General features: G+C 41.5%; 1 protein-coding gene across 1 annotated transcript; it reads right to left on the reverse strand.

Annotated features, from left to right (window-relative positions):
• Positions 1-110: 110 nt before the first annotated feature.
• Positions 111-14899, reverse strand: cunh14orf180 (chromosome unknown C14orf180 homolog). The gene is made up of 9 exons (XM_069662157.1): positions 14430-14899; positions 13668-13698; positions 10256-10342; positions 8637-8757; positions 6926-6956; positions 6701-6809; positions 4053-4219; positions 3779-3911; positions 111-987 (listed from the first exon to the last, which is right to left on the reverse strand). The coding sequence occupies exons 1-9, from the start codon at positions 14580-14582 to the stop codon at positions 782-784; spliced, it is 1038 nt and encodes a 345-aa protein (XP_069518258.1). The 5' UTR covers positions 14583-14899; the 3' UTR covers positions 111-781.
• Positions 14900-25744: the final 10845 nt, after the last annotated feature.

The following is a 25744-nucleotide window of genomic DNA, read 5'->3' on the forward strand; positions in this document are numbered from 1 at the left end:
TTCATTCAGTTTGATTATATTCTCTTCGAGGATAGATATAAAGAGAGATTTCATAACATTGTGCTGTAGGTTTCCTCCTCGGTGGAGCCAGGAATCAGCTGAAGACAGTCTGTAAAGAAAGAGGTGTTTCTTTTTTTTTAATCTGTTAGTCATTCAACCCCGGTGTTGCTGTGAAGTGAAGCAGCCCTGTGTTTTCTTTCTCACGGATCATTATCGAACAGTTTGCACATCCTGGAATGTGCCAATCAAAGCTGGTTCCAAACATCTCTACATTCATTTATGTGCAATTACAAGGCTGAATATTGTGATAGTCCTTAGTATATTGAGCCATACGTACACATTCATTTCTGTGTAATATCTAATATACACAAATCATGTACGGTAACAAAATAAATATTTGCATTCCATTGAAACTCACTTCTCACTCACTTCACTCACATTCTCACATTCCTGTGACATTAACTGAAAAAATCAAATGGTTCCTGGTGATCAAGTGAGTGTTATATGTGAGCATTAACATGTGCAAAATCATTACAACTTGAATTAGGAGTGGCATGCCCACCACCTTAGTACATATATACATACAGACATAGAGGCTACATATTTCTGGGATTACACATTTCTCATTTTTGCACTGTCAGAGTGGTTCAACCCCACAGACAGTGAACAGAGCCTTGAAAAAATGGCTGAGGTGTTTGCAGGCCTGGGCTCCGTCAAAGACAGGAAAATAAGAGGTTTAAAAAAAAGGAGGCTCTATGTCTCCCCCTGTGGTCGGTTTCAGTCACTGCATGGTCAGCCATATCCAGCAGCCCCACAGAAGCTGTTTCATGTGCAGCAGGTAGACAGCCAAAACGGCTTCGAGCTCCTCGCACACCCGCTGAGGGCGCCGCCGGCCCGTGCAGTACATGGCCACGCCCAGGAATGACATCAGCAGGAAGAGGCAGGTAAAGAGGGCGAGGTGGGGGCGGGAGGGTGGCGTCTCATAGGCTGCAAACAAGACACCAAGACACCAAGGTTTTTACACAATTTTGGTTTGTAAATTAGCATTTGCATTTTCACATGCACAGAGGCAACAATAAGGTGAAGACCTAGAGAGGTGTGTTTTTGATGGAGGATTTTATGTGATTACAAATATTCAGTGCAGTGTCACACAAGCTGTGCTTTTTCTGTGTTTTAAACAGTTCTAAAATGTGAAAGTGGAGTGTCAGTAAAAAAATCCATTGTGCATGGCAGGAAACTAAGGCTGTGTTCGAAATGCCATACTATACTAGCAGTACGTACTGATTTGGACAAAATGTAGTATGTAGTATGCAAACGAAGGCAAAATTTACAGTATGCCAAGTTGGATGTTGTACTGATTCGGAAAAAATCTCCAGTATGCATCGGACCAGTCTACCTCGCCTACTGGATCCCACGATGCAAAGCGCTGAAATGTCACAACGGCAGTTGAAATGGCAGAGGGCAGCAGAAGAGCAGAAGGGGGCGCTATAGCTAAAGAAGCAGCTTTTTGCTATTGGCGGGCTATTGTTTACTCCCGCTTTCCAAAACCGGACACTGGCGTCTGGGGTAGCATACTGCAGAATAAATGTGAATAGCTCTGTACTACATACCAGTGTGCAGTATGTAGCATACAGTATATAGAATATAGTATATAGCATGGCATTTCGAACACAGCAAAAGACATTTAATTCCCCATATTCATATGGCGGCCATTTCCCTCTGACATCATGCTTAGGATGGGAAGATCAAATGCTGTTGTAATGTTGTCCTGCTCTCTTCCAGGTTTGCAAATTGAAACATGGAGTATGTGATCTTTCCTAATCATTTAATGGGTTCCGGATTGATCACTAAGTGAACAGTTAATTGATAATAGAAATCTTGAGCTGTATTTGAAGTTAAATAACATGTTTGATAACCCATTAGCTACCATTAGACAAAAGTTAACATTAGCATTCAACTGCTTGCTAGCTGTCATTAACACTGATATTGTAACATGATTAGATAGGAAAGTCATAGCTAACTATAATATTAGCTAGCTAACAGGGCTAGTTGCTAAGAAATGGTTGAATGCTAATGTTAGCTGTTAAGACTTAGTTGCAGTATCTAAGTCATAAGTTATCGTAAAAATCTTGATAAACATCTGGCCATATTTCAAGTTAAACAACATATTTGATAGCTCATTAGCTACCAGTAGAAAAGAGCTAAGGCTAGCATTTAACCACTTCGTAGCTAACATTACCGTTTGACAGTGTAACGTGATGAGATAGGAAAGCTGAAGGGTAATATTGGCTAGCTAACAGGACTGTTAGCATCGATTTGTTAAAAACTCATGTGAGCTGTTATGACTTTGATGCAGTACCTAATGAGTCCTATGAGTTATGATTAAATCTTGGGGGACATCTGTCAATATTTGAAGTTAAACAACATGAGTCATAAACTACTATTAGACAAAAGTTATCATTAGCATTCAACCACTTCCTAGCTAACATAACCATCTGACAGTGTTACATGATGATATAGGAAAGGCCTAAGCCCTAAGGAAACAGTTATGTAAGCTAGCTAACAGGAATGTTTGCTTGGAATTGGTTGAACGCTTGAGTTATTATGACTTAGCTGCAGTACCAAATGAGTAATATGAGTCAGGGAAAATCTTGAGGGACATGGGGCCATATGTTAAGTGAAACAACATATTTCATAAATCCTTGCTGTTAGACATCAGTAACGTTAGCATTCAACCATTTCTAAGCAAACAGTACAGTTTGACAGTGTTGCATGATGAGAATGGACATGCTGTTGTGACTCTTACAGTAACTGTCAGAATGAGATGACCTTAAAATAAGGCCTGATGGCACTCTGTATTTCCACTATCTACTGTTTTATCATTTGATGATCACTCGAGAATGTGAATGACAACCATTTGTCTGAATTTCTGTTTTCATATGAAAACTGGAATAAAAAATTATAACATTATGACGGCATTTGCTCACAACCCTGGGCGAGATGTCAGAGGAAAAAGCTTGCCTTGTGAATATGGTTGAATTGACATCTTATACCTAATATTTAACCTTTTTCTTTATGCTCTTCCACACATATTAGCATCTAGCAAACTCAGTGGTGAAGTGTGGCTGTCACATTCTCGTGCACATTGAAACAGTGCTTCTTTAGACTGACTTACCAGCTAAACAGTCACAATAAGGAATGTCTGTGAAGCCGACAGAAACGAGGACAGTCAGTCAACTTCTGTGATGTACTGCAGCTGCAAACCGGCTGCTGAGCCCCCATAGACCCCACTATCTCTCTGGAACAGACTCCATGGTGCCTCATTTGCATGCATAATTAATTACCCAGAGTAAATCACTTGCTCATGTTTGGAAGTCTCTTGGCAATGCATTATTTTTAAATAGTACAGAATCCCCACAGGACAATGGTTTACGATGCAATCTCAGGATGTTTTAATGCATTTTGTTTTTCTTTTTACTACTTAGTGCAGGGCATACACTGCTGTTACATATGGGTTGAGGGCTCCACTGCAAGCTGGGATGTCACAAATTGAGAAAAATTGTAAACATAAGTGATATAACTGTAATAAAGTCACTGTATGCATGCATTTCTTTGCTTCTGTAAATGTAGAGCTGACAAGCTGCAGAAGAATTGTCTGATGTGAAGTCACTAAACTAGTTTGGTCGTGGAGTAAGAGCACCAGAGGGCAGCATGTTCTCTCTGCTTGTACAAACACATCTGACCAACTGTAACTGAGCCGGCTGGATTGTTTACTCACCATGCACTGTGGTCTCTGGCTCCCTGAATCGAACCCTCCTTTCACTTTTCCGTCTGTGGTTGGGTTCTGTTTCTGACCCATAGTTGGGACTTGGCCTCTTTAGAATGGAGGTGGGGACTTTGCCATTGGTTACCTGTTTAAGATAAAGTGGAAGATTACTTACTCCAAAAAAAGGCTCTAGACCGACAAAAAAAACACTGTAAAGAAAAGATCTTTTACAAACAAATTGCTAAAGTACACTGCCGAAGATGCATGCAGGTGTTGTCAACACTACCTTAGGCTTCGGCGTGTCCTCCTGGTGGTGGTGGTGGGTGTCCTTTCTGTGGCGGACCTCTGAGTGTTTCTCCCGGTGGGAATGAGGAAGACCGTTGACGGTGTCTCTGATGGACTCTGCAGCAGCGAAGCGTTTGGACAGCGCAGACACGCACTGACCCAGGGAGTCTAGTAAGAGAACCATGATCAGACATGAGGAGTGATCGAGTGCTGCTTGACACGGGTGCCTGCTGTCTGCTTTGAAGACAGCATATGAGGTGAAGTTAAACATACAAAGTTAAATATGCAAATAAAGGTAAATAGAAGACGCTGGGGTTAACTCTGTCAGCGCCAGGTAGAGAGCTAAGCAGAGTCAGGTTACAAACACTGACACAAAGGTGCTCAAAAACATACTCCATCTCATTACAGTTTGCAAAAAAAGACTAACACTACTCAAAGACATATAAATGAGCTTCTGTCTGGCTCTTCTTCTGAAGGTTTCCCATCACCCTGAACTACTATATGCTTTGTCTATCAACACTGGCTGATGAATGAGTCCCAAGCCCGAATAATCAGTGATTTAATCAATTGATAAGCCAATCTATCACAGTTATGGGGCATTTACAACTAGAATTGCTTCAATTGAAAGTGATTGATTGGAAGAGAGAGTCGGACAGGCCGGCAGGCAGCTATTTAAAGTATTTTTAAAAATGAAAATCAAGAGAGCAATTGTGCGCACATTTTCTTACAAAACTACAACCACTATTTTAACAGACTCGATCTTGTGGACAGAATTGTGCTTCTTAAAGAAGATTTAAGTTCAGGGGATAAAAACTGCCTCTTTTTATCTACTGTTTCCTCTTAAAAAAAGAGATGCTAAAGCAGCTCAGGCCAAAAATCGTATTTACCCTTTGGACTACATTCCCTTTAATTGATGAAGAATAAACCAGCCAAATAAGTGAAGGATAATGTATAGTGAGCAGGTTGTTGTCGTGGAATGGAACCCCGACAGGATGAGCAGATCTTGTCTCACCCTGAAGGGCTTACACGGCTTTTTACTTACGAAATCAATTATTTGACACACTATATCGATTTGAAAATTATTTTATTAATTTAAAAAGGATTATATTTCCGTTTAAAAAATAGTCTGACATCAAATTTACTGGACTTCTTTCGGCGGATTGATATGATTACAGTTAGTCCTCTGGATTGTATGATTAGAGCCGCATCCCTAGCAACGGGCTGTTCTTCATAACAACAGTATGCTATCGAGAAATAACAGACCTCGGAATGCCGTAATTAACCAATCAAACTCAAGTATTTAACACAGCTGTGTAATAATAATAATAAAGAATGACCTAACCAAAATGAATATAATTTTTTTACATTTTTTTTTAAAGATGCTCATACACGCCACAATAACACCAGCCGGTTATTATGTTTTGTTTTAAAGTGAATCAAAGTAAAATCACATATTACAGTTAAACATCACTCAAGACAGCTTAAAAAAAGGGGAGGGCTATGTTACTTTCTTTTTTGCCAAGAGAAAAATGTCTACAAATTTTGGGATGGGCAGGGAATAGTTTTTTCTTCCCCCAGAAAATACTTATTATTTTAGCCTTCAGTTATTCATTTTCATTGTTTCTAAAGTGGTGGATACTGTGAACATTATTGTAACCTTTATATATCATATATTCAATGGAATTGAAGTAAATGTTATTAAACGAGTTGCACCAATCAAACACTGATACATTTGTTATATTAAACACTAAAATCATTTTTATTAATCTCCTAGTATTTTAGATAATCATATTTTCAAAATATTAACATGTACTGCTACATAACATGCTAAAGACAAAAGCAGTTATTCACTATTACCCAACCTGCAAACACACGTGAGTTTTGTGCAGACAGAGGGTGACTGACCCAGTTCACAGTGTTCGGTTTCTAAGGGACGAGAGCTGTAAACAGTTAAACATGCCTCTGTTGATGCGTCCCGTGTGGGTTAAAGAGAATTTCTCTGTGTTCAATACAAACCAGAAGGTTACAGAAAGTGCACAACTGAGAGACAACTGTGTGTTCTGATCCGCAATAACAAACACAACCTCTCTCTAACCCTCTCTTTTTCACCAGCTCACTAAACAGGCTCACGACCATCTGAAGTAAACAACAAGAAATGTTATAAATCGTTGTCTTCATATGCTGTACGCTCCTGTCTTTATGTAGCCGGCCCTGTTCAGCACCACTGCCTCCGCGAGCTGACTCAACAGCAGCGCTGCTTTCTACGGATTGCTTTTAACACCACAGCAGACTTTGCAAAAACGCAGAGTTCAGAACCGAGTGTTGTTCTCTCATAATGCAAGCCAAGCATACATACTGTACAACCACGGTGCCCTCAAACTGTCACAAGGCGACTGTTCTTTGTTGCTTTGCATAAAACAGCTCTTATGCCCAACATGACGGCGTTGTGTTTATTCATTTAACAATTTCATGGGTTCGCAAGGATCACAGGCTGACTGAGCTGCTCAGACACATCCTGTGTGCTCTCCGAAGCAGCCAGACTCATCCTTCCTCCTGAATGTCGCCTTTTAAATTAGATTTTTCATTTCCTGTTTGTCTGTATACACCAGTTCCCTGAGTGTTAACATCATGTCAGGATTCAGTGTTTACCTGAATATTCAGTCTTGCCGATCTCAGCATAGACAGTGGCCATAAGCTCCAGGCTTCTGGCTGTAATGGGATGGTCATTCCCAAAGGCCCTCTGGTGGATTTTTGCAGCCTGTAAGATTAATTAACAGACAGAGGGGGTTTGAAGTTGACACAAGAGTGTCATAAAACGTTTAATATGATCATAAATCTGATGAGGAAGCAAAGAGAATAATGAAATGTACGTACCTTACCGCTGTATTCTAGAGCAAGATGAGGCCTAAAGGAAAAGGAAAGAAAAAGGCACCTTTGATAAGAACTCTAACTCTGGAGTTACATACTTTGTACCTGCTGAAAACAAAAGAAGTCTCACTTAAAAATGCTAGATAATCACATGAAATCTCCCGCTGGCATTTCCCCATTTAAATGTTTTCAACAACAACAACAAACACCGCCTGACCTCAATTGAAGGTGGTGACACATTCAGCATTGTCAGGTTAGCGTATCAGTTTCGGCATGAGAATTTTAAACACGCCCGTGCTGTGATTGGACACTGGAGGAAGTGGAAACCTTCTAAATCTGCCAGCACTCACCGCCCCTTTCTATCCCACAGGGTATGGCGCTCACAGGTTGGTTTACTGGCTGGTGCCCTTTCAGTAGTCTACACAGTGCTAAGCTAGGTGAACGTGATGGGGATCTGCCAGCTGTTCCGCTCATATCTGGAAAGCCCTGGAAAGTCAAAGCCAAGGGCAGTCAGCACCCTCACACCCTCACGTGTGCGTATAGATGTAGAGCAAGCTCTGTTTGGTGTGACAGATGTTCAAACCCACTCTTCCCTTCAATTAGTAATGGACAGGTGTCGGTTTGCGCTCCTTTCGGGGGACATCTGATCGGCAAAAACAGAAAAGTCCTTCACCGGCCTAAAGGACTTCCTTTGACAGATTCAGGAAGTATTACAACTTCCTGTCAACAAGAAAGAAAGACTTCTAGTGGAGGTCTTCAGAAATAGATCAAAAAGCAGAATCAATTTCCGGCGTAGCCAGAAACCCAATCCTCTTGGTCCAGTCATGCACAATCAGTACCATCTCATCTAAATTGAACTGTACGCTCCGCGCACTAATGATCACCTCTGCCGAGCAAACCCTTCCGCCCCCTGTCACCCTCTCTGGCAATCAGGTTAAATGGCCCAATCCCAACAATGACAACAGAGGCACAGAAAATGGGCACATGCAGTGGCCTAACAAAATGTCCCTGCAACAGGAGACAGCAGATCCAGTTAAGGTGTTCCTTCAGTGACACTCACGTAGAGAGCGGTGTCTCTTTTCTGCACATCTACAGGGAAACTCAACGCGAGCTGAAAACACTCGGAGCAGGGATTTATCTAGTCCGGAAACTTTCCACTCCAGAAAGGTTGTAAAGTGTTCATTGTCTATAAAGTTATTATTTTGTCTGTTAACAAAATGTTCTAACTTTTCATATAGAGCAAAAAAAGGCAAGAGAATTTTAATATGAAATGTTAATAAAATCAAACATTAAAGGGATTTAACCTGAAAGTTGTTTGGTGATTTGGAGTGAATTATCTATCTCCCATTTATTTCTGTCTACTCATTAACTAAGGTGTGTTTTACTTATTAAACAAATAAGCTTTTTTATGGCTCCAAAGACCGAGTAATAAAACTGATAACAGAAATAAATTACTGTTTGCTTTGTTACACCTAAATCAGCTCCATTTTCACCTCAGCTGTGTGTGTCCAAGGGTCAAATGCAACATACCTATATACAGTATAAATACATATACAGTCTTTTAACTGCATTTTAACAGGTGATAAAATGTCATAAAAGTGAATTTATGTAACTATAAATCCACCCTGATGAGCCCTCTGAGCCCTGTAACTTTCAGAACATGTTCAGCCCCATTAATTACACAACAGACTCGACAACAGGACACAGTTTTACCTACTGTTTGCTCATGATGCACAGCTGGGCCAGCCGCTCGAGGTGCTGCGCCTGGGAGGCCTGCTCCGAAAGCTCCTCTGGGGTCGTCCATCCCGCGGAGCCCAGTGTCGCCTCCTCCTGAGGCCCTGTTACACAAACGCAAGGCATAGAATCACTGTCTTTTCCTCTGCTCGTCAATCTGTCCCTCTCTCCTCACTGTCCTTTGCGCTACCGCTGCACAGAGTTGGAAAAATAAAGCCCCAAATTGATGGGTTTCTGGCTATCAGCCTGTCAGGCACTGCTGCGGACTTTAAGCCTGAACAGCAGAGTGGAGCCAAGTGAGGACTGGAGACACGGGGGCAGAGATAAGGGCAGGAGAGAGCAGATAAGAGAGTCAAACAACACACTCACCACGCCCACAGGAACACTCAGACACGCACACACACAATGGCAAACATACACTTTGTCCCGTACACACACACACACCTGACACACACAAGAGTGGAGGAGGAAATTAGTTCAGCTTATCTGTAACACAGGCACGTGCAAACAAATCATTGCTACAGGTGTTTTCATAACAAAAAACCACAAAAAGACTATCATGTTATCTGTCTGTAAAGGAATACAGATGAGGGAACATTTTACAAAGAAGCTAAGGGAGGGAAGTGAGCTGCTCCTCGTGCCAGCGTTTGCCCCTGGAGGAGTCCAGCATTCAATCAGCTGAGTGCTGAATCAGGGGCTTCAGTATTCTGTAGCTACACAGAGCTCCTAATGAGCCAAGCGTGGCCATTTGTCTTCCACCACGTCCGTCCCCCCTCTCCTGCACTGTGCCGGGCACGCTACACTGCGCTGCTGCCTCAGCAGCAGACAGAGAGGAAGAGGCAGACGTCTGGAGCGGCAGCAGGTGATGAATGAGCCGCCTCGCTGCGAGTGCTCGCTTAAAGCTTCACCAGGTTTGTTGTAAACAAAGATGGACTCGGGTAAAAATGGGACTTCATTTCCTACTCGCTTCACGAGTTAACAGAGTATATTTTTCTGGTGTTGCAGAAACACACTGTGGGGGAAGCTATACATTAAATGCAGGTTAGTTTGTTGATGCAGGTCACACACACAGGCCACTTTGGAGAGCTGCCTACTACAAACACCATCTGCCAAACGCTGAACAGCTTAAGTGTATCTGGTGCTTTACTAACAGCCTCGAGATTCAATTGAAATTAAAAACAGGATTTCTCCCGTCAGGCAAAAGTCTGTTCATCTGTAATAATCTCTTTATGATTTCTTATGAAGTTTTCATATAAGGTTTTTTAACATTTGTCACGTGTTACTAGCAGTTGTTTTAGGCTCAAGAAGTAGTTAATTTCCAGAGGCATTTCTAGACGTTATATAGGCAGTATTTAACACTTTCCTTGTCCATCTGACCTGGTGTGCACTGACTAAAATAATCAGGGTCACAAGAGCCTAACAATAATCTAAAAACAACTTAAACCAAACACTCTCTTTATTTTCCCTTTAGTAAGCATGAAAATGAGCAGGGAAAATATACATTCAAAGCAAAGTAGATACTTATCCCAGGCTGAACAATACACACAGTACACGCAGTATTGCATGAGCTTTAAAGTATACCTAATAGTCAAAAGTACTTGCCTGGGCTCCCCTGAAGAGCGGTGAGTTCGATCAATGCAACCTCATAGAACATTTTCTCAGCCTGGATGAACTGGAGGGCCTTTCCATCTGTTTATATGGGTGAAGGATCAGTCTCAGATGACACAGGGATTAGTCAGTTGTTGAAGTTAAAAACAGCCTCCCTGCTCAGCTCAATACTGTTTTTGTTTTTTTATTCAGCCCGCCTGACAATGACCCCTCCAGGCAAACAGAATCCAATAGCCGTTTGTTGATCTTAAAGGTCTGGATTTAGCAGGCACAGATTTTACCTCCTGTTGTCTGTGTCATTGTTTGTGTGCTGTTATCTACCGTTTGTGGTTATTTTGTCCTGCGTTTCAGATAGAGCTACTGTAAGTGGTGTAGTTGTATCTGATTACACCTCATTGTGCTCCTATTTAACGTCTGGTTTTATCTTTCTTTCTGTGTCGCGCACACAGAGATCTTTTGATTAGTTTGAATGCCAGTTTTGTTTCCATGAAAAGCTGCTCCATAAAAAGCAAACTAAAAATAGACCCTCTCCACTTTGTCAAAAGCGTTCTGCGTACTGAGAGTCCGTCCCACTGTAAAATGACACCATTGATGCTTGTCAGGTGAATTTAAAGACCAATGAGATGGAGAATGCTTAAAATAAACACAGCCCTGCCGCCCCGAATGTCCTACTTAACACCGGATCTCTCATGAGTGAAACTCTATTAATTCCACACTTCTCTCCAATTTTGCTTTTATTTATCTCACATCTACGACTTTCATATCAAGTAAGAAAGATGGACTTTTAAAGAACTGTAAAGCTTGGACCTAAAAGCCAGCTAGTTGAAAGACCAGGACAAAGCAAGCACTGTTAAAATCTTATAGTACATAATGTACAGTAAGGTCCTCAACAAAAAGAGAAGACGGTTATTAAACTGAAAGATTAGAAATCAAATGTCCCTTCCTTCCGGTAAGCACCACAACACACCAAGATGACGGATGTTAAGGGTCTTTTAGTGGACGTACACCTGAATAATTTAATGTACAGCACAGTAAAAGATGACAGAGCAGCCTGTCATGAAACCCAGCTTCTTTAATAATGAATTGAACTCCTTAGCTGCATTATTTTGCACACAATAGCACAAATTTGTTGTGAATAAATCTTGGTACATATATGAGGATGAGTGGAAAGGCAGCGTACCTGACCCAGTGCCTGGGACTCACCCGACAGCAGGGGAATAAGGAGGGTGTGAGGTGCACCATCTGGGAGGGAGGATTAGGGGAACAGCCATCATCAAAGGTCGCAGTTCCACTTCTGCCGGCTATTTTTAGCCTGGCTGGACCACAACAAGGCCACAACAGGAACCTCACACTATTCTCTCCAGGGAATGTGTGCTCCACTCTACTCTTCTACACACACACATTTACACTCACACTGGTAATTGGACTGCACTCCGAAACACGACGAGAACTTGCATTAACGCTGAGGCCTTCAAAGGCAAACTTGGTCACACGTGCCACATACGTCTGCCACAGGAATAACCTCATGGAGGTTTCCTTTAGAGTAACAGATCATGTTGATTTGATCCTTAGGCTCTAAAGCTTCCTGTGACTCTTTCTGCGCTGCATATACGCCCTAAAACTGTAAAAACAGGATCTGCCCAAATCGCCGTTATTTGAGATCAAAGTCAAAATGTCTGGGTCGACATGCTTTCCAATAACAACGAATCAGTAAACACTCAGCAGCCAAACGAGCTTCTGGCTTTGAACCAGAGGTCACTTGTAGATACCGCCAGCTCTGATAACAATGCATCAAGCCTTAATCGGTCATGGCACTGCCACTATCACCATCAACTGCACCAATTACAGAATATTTCCTGGATTAAAGCCAGCGCAAAAGCATGAAATCAAGACACTCTGAATATGTCAATTCAGCTTTGTGTCCTGCAAGTAGTTGTGGGATTTGTTGGAGCTGCAGAAAGCATGTGGAGGAGGCACCGCAAATTCATCTGTGTGTAACTCTGTAGTTCCCACATCCTCTCTCGGTTTGAGCACAATGACCCTTCACCTCGTTCCCTGGAGGACGATCACAGAGACCGCAACATCACTGCTTCCGCTTCGATGATGAGTACTTTATAAAGTCCTCTCTGCTGCTGACCAAGTTGACAATGTAAGATGTGGTTGCATTTTAATGGCATTAAAAGTGTAACACTGTATCATGGTAAATATTCATTAAAGGCATACATTTCCCATGAATGCTTGTAACTAACTTTCCCTGCATGTTTTTGTGCTCCCTTATCTTGCAGGTTCCTGGGGATCAGTTTTTGGAGCTCCTGCTGCTGTGGACCTGCTTGACTCCCGACTTCAGTTATAACTATCAGTCTTACTTATATTATCATTGTTGCAGTTATTATTGCTAATATTAGCCTTATTTCTACTATTATTATTGCCATTGTTACTATAAGTTATGTGTTGTTAATTTGTTTCTGTTAGTATATCTTCCTGTGTGTCTCTCTGTCTCGCTGTCTGTCTGTGTCCTTGTCTCTATCTGTTTCTCTCATTCTGCCTCTCCCCTTATCCCACTTTCTCGGCCCATCCGATTACAACAGATGAGTCTGGTTCTGCTCGAGGTTTCTGGCTGTTAAAAAAGTTCTTTGCCACTGTTTCTAGGCGCTTGTTCATTGGTGGATTGATGATTTAGACCTGCTCTTTATGTACATGATTTAGTGCTATACAAATACATATTGATTGATAAAATACCACAGTTTGACATGACACAACACCATTACTATTAATGAGGATATGTAATTATGAGCTGCATGTCAAAAGATTTAACCCCGTCATGGTAGACGACCCTCTTCGATAACTATTGACGAAGTGAAGCTCAGCAAATCGACCTATTTTGGACGTTAAGGTGCAGAGCCTCGCTGAGCTGGAGAACCTGAGCTGGCAAGTTAAGTGTTGGAGTGTCTCAGTAACGGAGAGAGAGGAGCCATGGAGGTAATATATCCTGAAATGCAACACCTCTCCATTATCTCTGTGCCCTATACGGCTATAGTTTATAGAAGCAGTGAAGTGGCGATGAGGAGGCACGTTGGTGCAGATACAGGTTAATTAGTGCTCTTCCACTCTGTTGTGCAGAGATAAGAGCCTACAAATCCTCTTAAGAGACTGACACGCCGCCTGAGCTATACACAATGTGTGATGCATTCAGGGACAAATGTGGTATTATGAACTCACCAAAAGACTTCCCTTCATCCCCCTCAGTTTACACTGCCTTCTATTGTGGGTCTACATCCTGCATTGTGCTGGAATTTGCATGGCCTTCCACAACTGCACGTCCGCCTCGCAGAAATAGAAGCTAAGTTGGTTAGCCTGCATGCTAACACAGGATCCTGAAAGTTTCTTTAAATTTAGGAAAGGATACAATTCTTTTCAGTGATGAAGAGCTCTGCGATCTGTAAAACATAAAAACAACCAAGAGTCATGGTTAAGTGTTGAAATATTCATTCTCATCATCAGTCCTGGCTGTGTGTCTGCGTGATGTCATGCACTGTCAAAACAAGGAACTTTTACTCTCCTTTCTCGCAGCACCACTGCTCTGGTAAACATCATTCCAAGCGTTCCAAAGTGCTGGAGTAAAGGCTATGTTTTGACATTACTTACTACTAAACAGAATTAAAAACTGTAGCCTTGCCTTTGTAGGAGGGCCTCGTAAAAAACCCCAGAGTGTAATCTGCTCAGACTTTGTCCGTGCTGCACTGTGCCAGAACATGATGCCTGTGACCTCAAAAAATTGCAGAACATAGCCCACACACAATGGGACGGATGCAAATTGTATCCTACAGTATTTTTAACAATGTCTTTTAACATTGTTACTGTATATAAGTGTTGTACATGAGCCTCATTTAGCAGCATGCCTACTATAAGCCCTGCTGAAATGTTCTCACAGTGCCATTAGAGGGGCACATGATGGACTGTGCTGTTACAGCCGACATTGGTGCTGGTTGTATCAAGGTTGAACGTGTCTTGTGTGCTGTGGTAAGTGATAATTTATGATGCAAACGTGCCTTTATAGTTGTGTTAATACATGATAAAGGACACATTCATGCTGGCATGTAAGGCAAATATAGGAGAGATGAACATGTTACGAGACTGTGTGTGTGTATGTGTGTGTTTGCCAGCTCACCTGGTGTAGGCAGTTGGGCAGAGAGTTAAAGCTCTGCACATGGGTCAGTCCCAACAGGCAGCTGAGGAAGCAGTGGAGGGCGGCCTGGTACTCCCCCTGCTGCTGGAGCTGCTGTCCCAGCTCAAACAGGCCCTCCCTCCCCCCGTTCAGCATCCCCTAGTCCCAGCCAGAGCCACAGCACCGCCTCCCATCAGAGCTCCACCGGCCGAGGACGAACGCTCCTCTCTCCGCCACTCCACTGCTGAAGCACCACAGGTAGAAAAGAAAAAAAAAAACAGCCACACACAGAGGAAAAGATGTAGAGATAAAAAAAAAATGCAGCTGCTCACATTAAACACAGAACGGAGAGGTGCTGGAGGGAGGAGCGAGGAGGAGCAGCTTCCACTCTGTCTTGTCTGAGAACAGTAAGTCAAGGACAGGTGGTAAGGAGCAGGCTGAGGGAGCTCCGGCGACTCGCACAGAAAAGATCCATTCCCCCCTCCCTCCTCCCAGGCTGCACCAGGAAAGGAGGACAGAGGAAGTAGGAGAGGACTTGCTGTTCGAGTGGCAGAGCTGTCGGCCAATCGCTGCTCTGCTCATGCAAAGAAGCTCCGCCAGCACATTGGAGCTCTCTCCTATCCCTGAAATGAGAGATTGCAATGGTCTAGGTGTTGATGATGAAAGCCAAATATTGTGTGCACATGTTGTCTGATGTATATATGAAAAAAGACTTAAATTACATCCAGTATTTGACCTAATTTTTCCTTCTCTTGTGACTTCAAAGAGTTGTGTATTATCTATATCTGGAGACAGTGAGAGAATCATTTTAGTTTCACTGCCCTACTTATGATTTATAAATGAATTATGCATAAGAATTTTGCACAACAAGCAAATGCTGTATGAGCGTCTTTCACAATGCAACCGTAAAAACAAGCGTTTGTATTTCTCTAAAGCAAAACAGACAGCAGATAAACACACATGGTCATTAGGAGGAGCCTCTGTCCTGCGTGAAAGAGAGGAAGCACCCCTTACTATGCAAACAAGAATAACAAATATTTATTCACAAGGAGTGCCTCCTCTGGATGTTTGCTCACTTCCCTTCACACTCGGCTAATCAACATTTATGTGAGGCCTATCTCCGCCTGGGGAGAGAGGGAGGGAGAGGAAGAGGAAGAGATACGACCTCAGCACTCCATCCGCAGATGATCCACAGGATCATGAATGGGTCTTGACTTTAACAGCAGCACTCTTCCCCACAGTCCATTTTCACACAAGCTAGGAGGTAACACAAAGCAAACGGCCAGAGTCAGTCTTCATAAGTGTATGATGCACCGAGCTAAGCAAGATGGGATTTTAACGGTTGTGAATGAGAGTGGACGCAGGATCAGAGAGCATTAAACTTGCACTGGCAGGTCAGACTCAGGGAGATGTAAATGGCCATCTTTTTTTTGGACTAAGAGCATAAAGAGCAGCTGTGGTTGATTATGCTGATGCAGGGCTGTTTTATCCCCTGCACATTGAGAGCGGGGAGCACAGACAGGTGATTGTGCTCACTTTACCATGCTGTCAATACTGTTGAGTAAGAATGCAGCGAGAAAGCGGCAGAGCCTCTGATGTGATTGAGTTAGAGAGGGCCACAGGCCGAGTCTCAGTGTTCGGCCCTAATTGAAAAAGAGAGGGATCCTCGTCTCCTCATTACAGGCCAGTCAGGCTGAACAGACGCACATCAGCTGTGAGGAGGCGGCTCTGAGTGTTCTTCTACTCATGTTAACATCATTTGACAACAACCATGCAACATGACACCCGCCCAAGCAGAACTGTAACCATTATGAAAACTGTTTATGATATGAGGAGGAAAAATATGACAATGTAGCGACATGCACTTCAGGAAATCATCGTGCTTGCTTTGTTTGGGGGAAATTAGCTGTTACTATGAAGGAATTGCAAATATGTACACAGCTAATTTAGTCATTTCTGGTAAAATTCGAGCAACAGTTAATTATACTCCAGACAGACTCAAATCCGTTAGGTTTAACTCTCACTTGACAAATGTTTGGTGTCAAAACGAAGTGTCTTTAAATCAAAACTGTACGTGTCATTGCAGCATCATTAACTCTGAAGGTTTTATTCTAAAATCAGAACTTGGCTGTGACACTTTAAGTGTAAACCCCGCCTACATCGTCGCACACACACACCGACTGAAGGAGTATCTCATGACAAGTGCCTTTTGACCATGGTTTTAACTTGAAATTGTTCTGTATGTAAACGAGCTACTTTCTGTTAACATTATGTTTTGAAATTGACATTCCTCTTCAGGCACCTCGTCTTTTTCACCGTGTATGCCGCCACACTGTTACCAGCCACCCTAACCAGTGATAACTTTAGTAGCTTATTCATACATTTTAGTTCACTCATGAGAGACTTCATTAAGATTGAACAATCATTTATTTCAAGTTTGAAAGAATGAAATGTGCAAAGTCTTTGGTGATAAAACTATCGTGATGTCTTCATGTACTTCATGTACAGGTTAGGATACCCCCCCTGATGGAGTCTAGACACTGGTGGTGGTGATGATGGTGAAGACAGGATGAGCTGAGGAGCTGGATTTGGACGGAGATAGATTGGAGCTGAACACGGTGGAGGAGGGTCGTAATGATCGAGCTGAAACGACAAACTGTCTGCGGAAGAGAGGAGAACAGCTTTAAAATTTGACAGCAGTGGGTCGACAGATGTCGAGGCTAACTCTGGTTGGTTTAGTACTTGAAGAGCAAACGGCCATAATCAGCTGATCACCACACAGGAAGGAAAGAGAGGGAGCGAGAGAGAGAGAACGAGACATGATGAATGATGGCTAATGGATGAATGAATTATTGAACTTACGCTGAGCTACATGTAGCTAAAACTTGACATTTGATGGTAAAGACTGTTGCTATGATAAAAGTTTGACAGTTTTCTTATCAAGCCTTTGACTAAGCTAAGTAGCTAAGCTAAGTAGCTAAGCTAACGCTAACTGAAGCAGTGTTTCGGTTGTGGGCTGTTTAAGTGTACGTTTATGTGGTGCACATGTTTTAAAAATAAATGTGTTATAACCAAATATGGCCTCTTTATTTTATCAAACTAATTTCCAAGTCATTTTTAGTCATTTAGAAATGCTTTATTTACACCTCACAGTGTTAATGTAAGGGTAACACTTGTATAATTATCAAACAATCCCGTGAGTGAATAAATATCTAACACTAGATACAAGTGTTAAAGGGGGGGTATTATGCTAATTTCAAACTTCATATTTCACTCTGTGATACCTGTGGAGTAGCTTAGCATCATTTAGATTTAAAAAAAACCCTCAATTTTTCTCACACTGGTGCTCTGCGCAGGCCCTCATACAGCCTCTGCCTGAAACGACTCAGTCAGCTCTGTCCCTTTAAGAAACCACGCCCCTAACAAGCCCACTTTCTCCTGATTGGCCAGTTCTCCTGAGCCTGTGCAGAAAAAACAGTGTGAAACCTGGCGTTCAAAGCAGCCTGCAGACCGAGCTGAGCAGCCTGGGGATTACTCCAACACACTTTTACCTACAGATTTGAAACTTCACCCACGTTTAGTCTGGACATCCAACATTCTAACATTATATATATATGTCTTATAATGTGAAACAGCATAATACCCCCTCTTTAAGAAAAACTAACACTGGTTAGTGTTATATTTTAACTCCAAAAAGAGTCAATAATTACACCAAGTTAGTGTTGAGGTACCGACTCTCCAGAAAGAGTTAAATTTACACTCTGTCGTGTGGATTCATACAGATGCTTCTAAAGAGTTGGAGTCACTTCTGACAGTGGTAATATGGGTATGCTCATGCTTTCTTTTCATACAGGTGGGAAAGTCACTTCAATATTCTACACTAGGTGCAAATTTGCATATCATTGGAATACTGTTTAAAAGATTTACATTTTCCTAACGGCTGTCTGGTTCTCCCAAATGTTAAATAGAATTGTTGCATGAGAGGTTATTCGACTGTCTTGCACACCCTCACATCCTGCTCCAAACACCCTTTTCTACATAAAGTGGCATTCTGACAAAGATATTGACTGAACTTCACTATTCTACCCTGCAAGAATGGAAATCTACCTGTAATTGGAATATCGATCGCCTGTCTCGCAGAGTTGGTAGACAAATACATCAGAATGATCAGTAAACACTCTCAGCAGGACGCGTTCCCAGGGAGGCCGATACAGCAGACTAATGTGGATGAATGGCGAGCAGACCCTGCAACAGAATGCAGAGCAGAATCAAACAGTGACTTCACCACAGATATAAATCTGACGACAGCAGGTCGTGGCGATGCAGTAAACCTCAATAAAGTCAATTAGTGCTAATGCTTTGTGTAATCTATATTTACACTGTTCTGCTATGAAAACATCCTGAGCTGGTGTAAATATCACAGTGTGTCCTCAGTAAATAAGAACGCAGAGTAATGACAAAACTTTATTAGCAGGAGGTTCAATTCTAATGTGTTTTATTTTGAAAATCTCCAGTTTTTGCAGAGCCTGACCCTGTGGATATTTACCACAAGCTCATAAATCTTACATCTCTTCATAAACCATTTGTTCGAATAATACATTTTGCATCGTCCAGCAGCTTTGCAGAGGACCACTTTGACACTCACGACACTGCGCATGGCCCTACATCAGCATATACTATTTATATTTCCTGCATTGTGCACATACAGCCACTCGATGCTATTTTGCAGTAGCCCGGAGGCCTCTGGCAGGGAATTTTTTATACTGTGTGAGTGACAGCAGCTACGTCCCTCGCTACAATATGCCAAGTCCAATGATGTGAGGAGGAGCTATAGCCGTGCTCTCTGTGAAATAATGCAACATCTAGATGCTGCAGGACTGAGAAAGTTGCAAAAAGCGTTGTACGCACCTTAACAGACATGAAACCGTGCATCCTGTTCAGATTGTGTGACTGTACTCTGCATGCCGGAGTCTCTACTCTAAACCCGTCCACTCTTTGGCCATGCAGCTGCATCCCTCTCAGACTCAGGCTCTGGCAGTTTAATAGGCCTGGACCTGACACCCCCAGCTACTGAGCAGCACTTTATGACCTCCATGTAATCAGCAGTAAATGCTGCCACCATCTGTCTCTTTTTACTCAATTATCTGACCCAGTGACTTTTACTGACAAACACTGTCCAGGTAAACACGGCAACGCAAATCCCCCAGCTAAGATTATGACACATCCATACATCATCCCACAGACTTTATGATATCTCCTGGTCACTTCTCATTCCTGCGGTGCTGTGAAACGTAACCGCTGTCCTGCAGAAAGGCACAATTTTTTAGTATGAATCACCACAGATGCTGTACAATTACAGCTGTGGGGCTGTTACATGAATAACTTGCGTCCTCATTACTGTTTCATTGTGTATATTGTGTGCATATTCTGCACTCTCAGCGTGACTAACACTGTGAGGCTACAGCTTTATTAAAAAGTCCTTAATGAAAAGCCACTCAGCTGGGTTTAAAATGATTCATCACAGTATGTTAGAATCAATTCATTAAGAACTGTTGATTAAAGGGAACGCTTATACAGCACCTCTGCTGGGCTCGTTATCTTTTGCTCCACTCTTGCTCCCCCTAGTGGACAATTCATGAATGATTTAACAGTCAGAAATACTCTGGACAGGCTGTAAAACAGAATGCTTTCAAAAACAAGGGAGGCAAAGTGTCATCTACATACATCTGTAATGTCAGTCATCAATGATGTAACAGCATTGTGTGGTAAAATTAGTAATTTCAAATCTTTGTAGGCAGGAAAGCAGACAGGAAATGTTATCAGTGTTTAGACTAGGCTGCTGAATGCTGATATGATTATTAGTGGAAACAGCATTCAGATCCTCGAAGTGTAACCCATTTAAAAATACCTGCATATTCTAGTTGAGCAAAAGTAGGATTAACAGCTAAATCTACTTATTATTGTGCAACGTATTTTATCTCATCAACAAGATGAAAATTAGTAATTTTTTCACATTTACAATTTTACCATTTAAATTAGCGCACGATGACTTCTTGTAAATTCCAACATGGCTACTTCAAATCAGCCACATACCTAACTAAAATAAAGTAAAATAAAGTAATAATCAACAACTAATTATTTATACATGGCTTATACAAGCAGCAAATAGTGTCAGGGTTCAAGTTTAAACAAAAGGTAGAGGGCCCAGACGCAGACTAACAAGAGGATATTTAAGGAACACTTAATAAAAACTACAATGAACAATGCAAAACGAACTACAACTAAATGAAATTGCAGGTAAAATCTGCTTAGTTTTCGTTTTCCCCCTCGATTCACACTGTGGTTGCTATAGCTATCACTTTGTCCTGCTCTGTTTGACTTCTCGAGAGACACTGGCCTCATAAAGAGGCCTAACGTAAATCATATTTGATGTCATGCATGCATTCATCCTGCCTTTTCAGCTTCTTTATATCAAGGCTTTCCAAGGCTTTTATACCTGAAAAACTAAAACTAACACGACAACTAAATTATAACTAAACTAAAACTAGTCAATTCCTCAAAATAAAAATAAAACTACTTCAGAACTCGTAAAAATCACTAAAACTAAACTGAAGTCAGAAAGCAAAATGAAAGACTAAATAAAAACTAATGAAATGTCAAAACTACAGTATAATAACTCAAAAACAACAAAACCAAAACACGGTGAAATCCCACAAGAAACAAAAGACATACAATGAAATGACACTGAGACAGGGGGCAACACAAAGACTAAATAAACTAAGGGGGTGAGGCTAATTAGACACAGGTGAGACAATCAACAGGCAGGTGAAAACAATAAGGGCAGGGCACAAAACAAGCGGGAAAACACACAAAGGCAGGACATGGATCAACACGAGACACAAGGCAACAAAGTAAAACAGGAAATGATATTTGAACCCTGAAATACAAATCAAAAACATAACTAAACTAGAACTAAATCATGACAGAAAAAAGAATACATTGAAAACACAACTAAACATGATAACTCATTACAAATAGAAGTAAAAAGTAACAATCAACAGATTATTTTTTGCTCCACCAACTCAACTAGTTCCACAACTTAACTGAAACTGGACTTTTGTTGCCAAGCAACCCAAACATTCTCCTGCACTCTGTGTCTACAGGTCACCACAGACCAGCTGTTTTATATCATGTACATTTATATGTATGTTTTAATTTATTATCAACCAGTGAAATAAGAGTCTGCTGTGTGATTCAGAGGTACCAGCTTGATTAATGTTAACATACACAGTCTGCTGTAATGTTAACTAACAGTATTCAGAACATCTGGCTGAGGCGGAGTGATAAACAGAGTGAAAAGTCCCAGTGATGTTGTTCTCTGTATCAGCACTCATGGAACACCTGTTATCCAATCAGATTACTTGGTTGGAACTAACTCTTGTACAACAGTAAATATGCTTAGTAACGTTACCTTGCTGCAGATAGCTAATAATAATAATACATTTAATGCTCACTGATAATACTGTGCTTTTTCTATTGCATGACAACAACCTCTGTTAAGCCAGCACAGGAGTCTGGGTCAGTTAATGTGAGTGAAACAGGTAAAAATAATCACCTGAGAGGACTGATTGATGCTGTAAATCCTTTTATGGCCCTCCTGGCCCGTTCTGAGAGTCCGGGGCCATCTGTCTGTAGAAAGGGAGACAGGGTTGGATTTCTCTGTGTGGGAGGTTAACTGAGAGATTACATCAAGCGTCAGAGCACAGAATCTTCTTCTTTCTGTTAAATTGAAACGTCCATGACAATTACATACCTATAAGTCACATGTGACAGCCTCTCAGATCTCACTGCTGTCTGTGAGACTGTCATCTACTCCCACGCGTCCTCTGATACTCCCTGATCTGTCACATTTATCTGGATGCTTCTCTGCAGAGCCCTCTTTCTGTTCTCCTTTCTTCTGTTCCTGCTTTTGTCTCAGCTCTTTTAAATGCTTATGAGACACAATGTCAGAGTGGGAGATAGGAAACTCCCAGCTGCTTACTCGTTGTGACAGTAATATCATGATGCTCAGTCTCCAAATCTCCTCCTGATCTTATAGACATACATAAGCTTATTTCACACTTCTTTTTCCTACTATATACAGTCATTATGACCACCTCTTATCTGCTTATTGTCCACAAGCCCAATAGAGACAATAAGAAAATCAAAAATCATAGAGCATTCGAGCTTAACACATTTATGATACATTAATACATACATATAGCAAAATGCTAAATGTAAGTTCATGCTCACGTCTGGATGTAAATGCCTCGTCCATACGGCATCGACTCACAGAAGGTATCCATGCACACTGGTTTCAAGGGTCTCTCTAGTCGTGGTCAGTGGGTTAATGTAAGTGATGAATTCCAAAAAGGTCTCATGCGTCCTGTCAATAAGGCTCAAGTGTTAACAAGACACCTGCAGCCCTGCTGGCCTCGCTACAGCTCATCACTTCATCATTTTCATTCTCCCACGATGCTCCCATCGTTCTGCGTAATCATGCAGGTGCGGGTCACTCCATCAAAGCGGTCGCAATTGGCTGCAGGGCGTCTGAATGAAACAATAATGGTGAGATGTGGGAGGCTTTCATAACAACAACAAAGCCCAGTGATTGCAAGGGACAGTATGAACCAGAGACAGACAGATAGTGTCAGCGAGAGAGGTGAATCTGAGGGGGGGGGGAGAAACAGTTAGACTGTTGTCACATTAAGTGTTTTCAGTTTTCTCCACTAGGAGTCTGATTGGGCCACAAAGAACAACACAACACACAAATCACATCACACCCGATCTCGGATCCCATCGGCTATAGGTGAACATTCAGGGGCATCCGGCAGTTAGCGATAAACCACTTCCTTTTCCGCCTGCTGCATTGTATACAAAAAATATGTTTTTCTTTACGACTTTAATTAATGGGTCTTAAGGTGGTGATCAGCAACATCATCAGACAACATAAACATCAACAAGCACAGATGATGAGACACAGGGCAACAGGTCTATGGGCAAAAAGGCTCTCTGTACTCAGCAACTCCTAGAACAACGTTTTTCAACAAATTAAGCTAGCTCAAACATCAAATACAAATCTGCTCACTGAAAAATTTCACGGCAATAAACCATCTCAAATGTGTTTTGGTTTATATTTGATTATTTTTACCTGACAAATGTTCTCCAAACATTCACTTACCAGAGTGATGTTTTATCAGTATAACTTCCTTCTCCTCGGTCCATTGGATTGGATGGCTGCCATTATTCTGAATTTTTTTTCAGGCCAGAGAGATCACATGACAATCTGGGCTGTGATTGGAGCATTTCTGATGATGTTGACCACAGGAGGTCGCTGCTGATCTGACATGTCCAGACCAGAGGCGGTTGACCTTTTTCAATATAAAACTGTACAGTCAACATTGAATGTTGATGTTATATGTAAAAATTGATACGTGTATCACCCCCTTTACCTTGCAAAACATTTTTAACACCATGATGCAGATTTGTAAAAAGTAAAGATGAAGCTTTGTCAGGTCTGTCCTTTTAAAATGCTCGTTTGTTGAAAGGAGATCATTTCTGATGCACTCGATGAAGTCGGGAAATCTGAACGCTGAACTGCTTTCGAGACACCTCCTCAAGGGAATTAATCTCAAGTTGAATTTTAGATCTAGAATGGAATGTTAGCTGTTAGCATGCAGATATTAAAGAGATTAATAAGAAGCTAAATCATCATCAGATAGCCGATGATAGGAGCCGGGATGTCATTACGGCGCATTACGTTCCGCCTGCTTTTGCTCTCCACATGGACTGTTTTTCCTGCATGTGCCGCAGCCTGCTGTGATTGGCCAATATTACTTGGACTACAAGTGTACTACAAACAGAAACCAGAACACTTGCCGTCCAGGAAATCAACGTCCCTGCCTACAGATTCTACATTTCTATGTGTAAAAAAAGACATTCAGATGAGTATCATGACACACACTGAAGCTGTTTTCCAAAATAAGAGTGAACAGTGAAAACATTTTAGATGGACAGTAATACATCATAAGAAAAGTATATTGTAGGAAATGCAATTAAATTAAACCCTCTGAAGCCTGAATCCCAGGTGTCAAAATTCTTTTAAAAAATCATCCATAAAATGTTTTGAATGTTCCTTTTCGCTTTGTACTGTATTTGTGGCAAACAACCAATGTATCCTAGAAAGTGTTAATACATATTTAAATGTATTCTTACAAGTGATTTAAGCTGTATTTCTTTAAATGAACTCATTCACTTCTCAGGAGTCTGCACTGGCTGTAGTGGGGCTGCGTGTGAGATGCTTTCTTCTGCTGAACAAATACGTTGAGTATCTTGTAGTAACCTGTATAAAACAGGTAGGTAATGTCTTGTATGCCATTACAAATGATTTCTATAACCCTTTCTTATGCTGTTTTGGAAGTGTGTGATGTACAGAATTGTATATTTTGACTGAATACGAATTTTCCCGTCCTGCTGCAATGTAGTTATGCTAGCTCCTGTGTGTAAACAAAGTAACAGGATGGCGGCCTTGCTGTCCTCATTTTTATTACTTTCACTTTAGCTGCTTGACATGAAAAACCTAACTGTAGTTACTTAGGTTAGGGTCAAGAGAAATAGGTTACAAGATATAACGTGTGGGAAATCAGTGTCAATATTTTGCGCATTCACTCATGACACTATAAAAAGGGATATTTGTGTCATGTTAATTTTGCAAAGGTGTTGATGTTGTACATGTGCTATAAGCAGCAGCAACTATATGTGAGTTATTGTACGCATTAAGACTCCACAGCAGTATTTGGTAACTAAACTATTAATGTTTAACCAAAAAACATATCTTTAGCTGTATATTGTAAGAAATAAGTAGGTCCAGCAGTTTAATACAAGCACCCTCATGTGTCGTAATGTGTTTGAATGAAGAAGAGTTTGAAAGAATGGGATAAAAAGACAGAGGTCGGCCTGCTGAATGACACAGCTAACATCTCCTCTCTCTGCTTTAGCTGTATAAAACAGGACACATCATCTGTTCATGCTCAAGGCCTGCAACATATGCAACATAACCATAAACCTAGTACCCAAGCTAATTTCTTCTCGTTTGATTGCTGTGGCTCTGGGCATGGTTTTGGTCAGCCGGTCAGTCCGGAATGAAACTCAGCGATGGATGGATTGGCATGAAATTTGGTACAGACATTCATGGTCCTCAGCAGATGAATCATACTGACTTCCCCAGACACTTCCTTTAGCATTACAGTTTAGTGTGAAATCTGACTTTTAAACAGAAC

The sequence above is a fragment of the Semicossyphus pulcher genome, unplaced genomic scaffold (assembly GCF_022749685.1).
Source record: "Semicossyphus pulcher isolate SPU_LCO1_2020_fin unplaced genomic scaffold, fSemPul1.0.p SCAF_14, whole genome shotgun sequence".
NCBI lineage: Eukaryota > Metazoa > Chordata > Actinopteri > Labriformes > Labridae > Semicossyphus > Semicossyphus pulcher.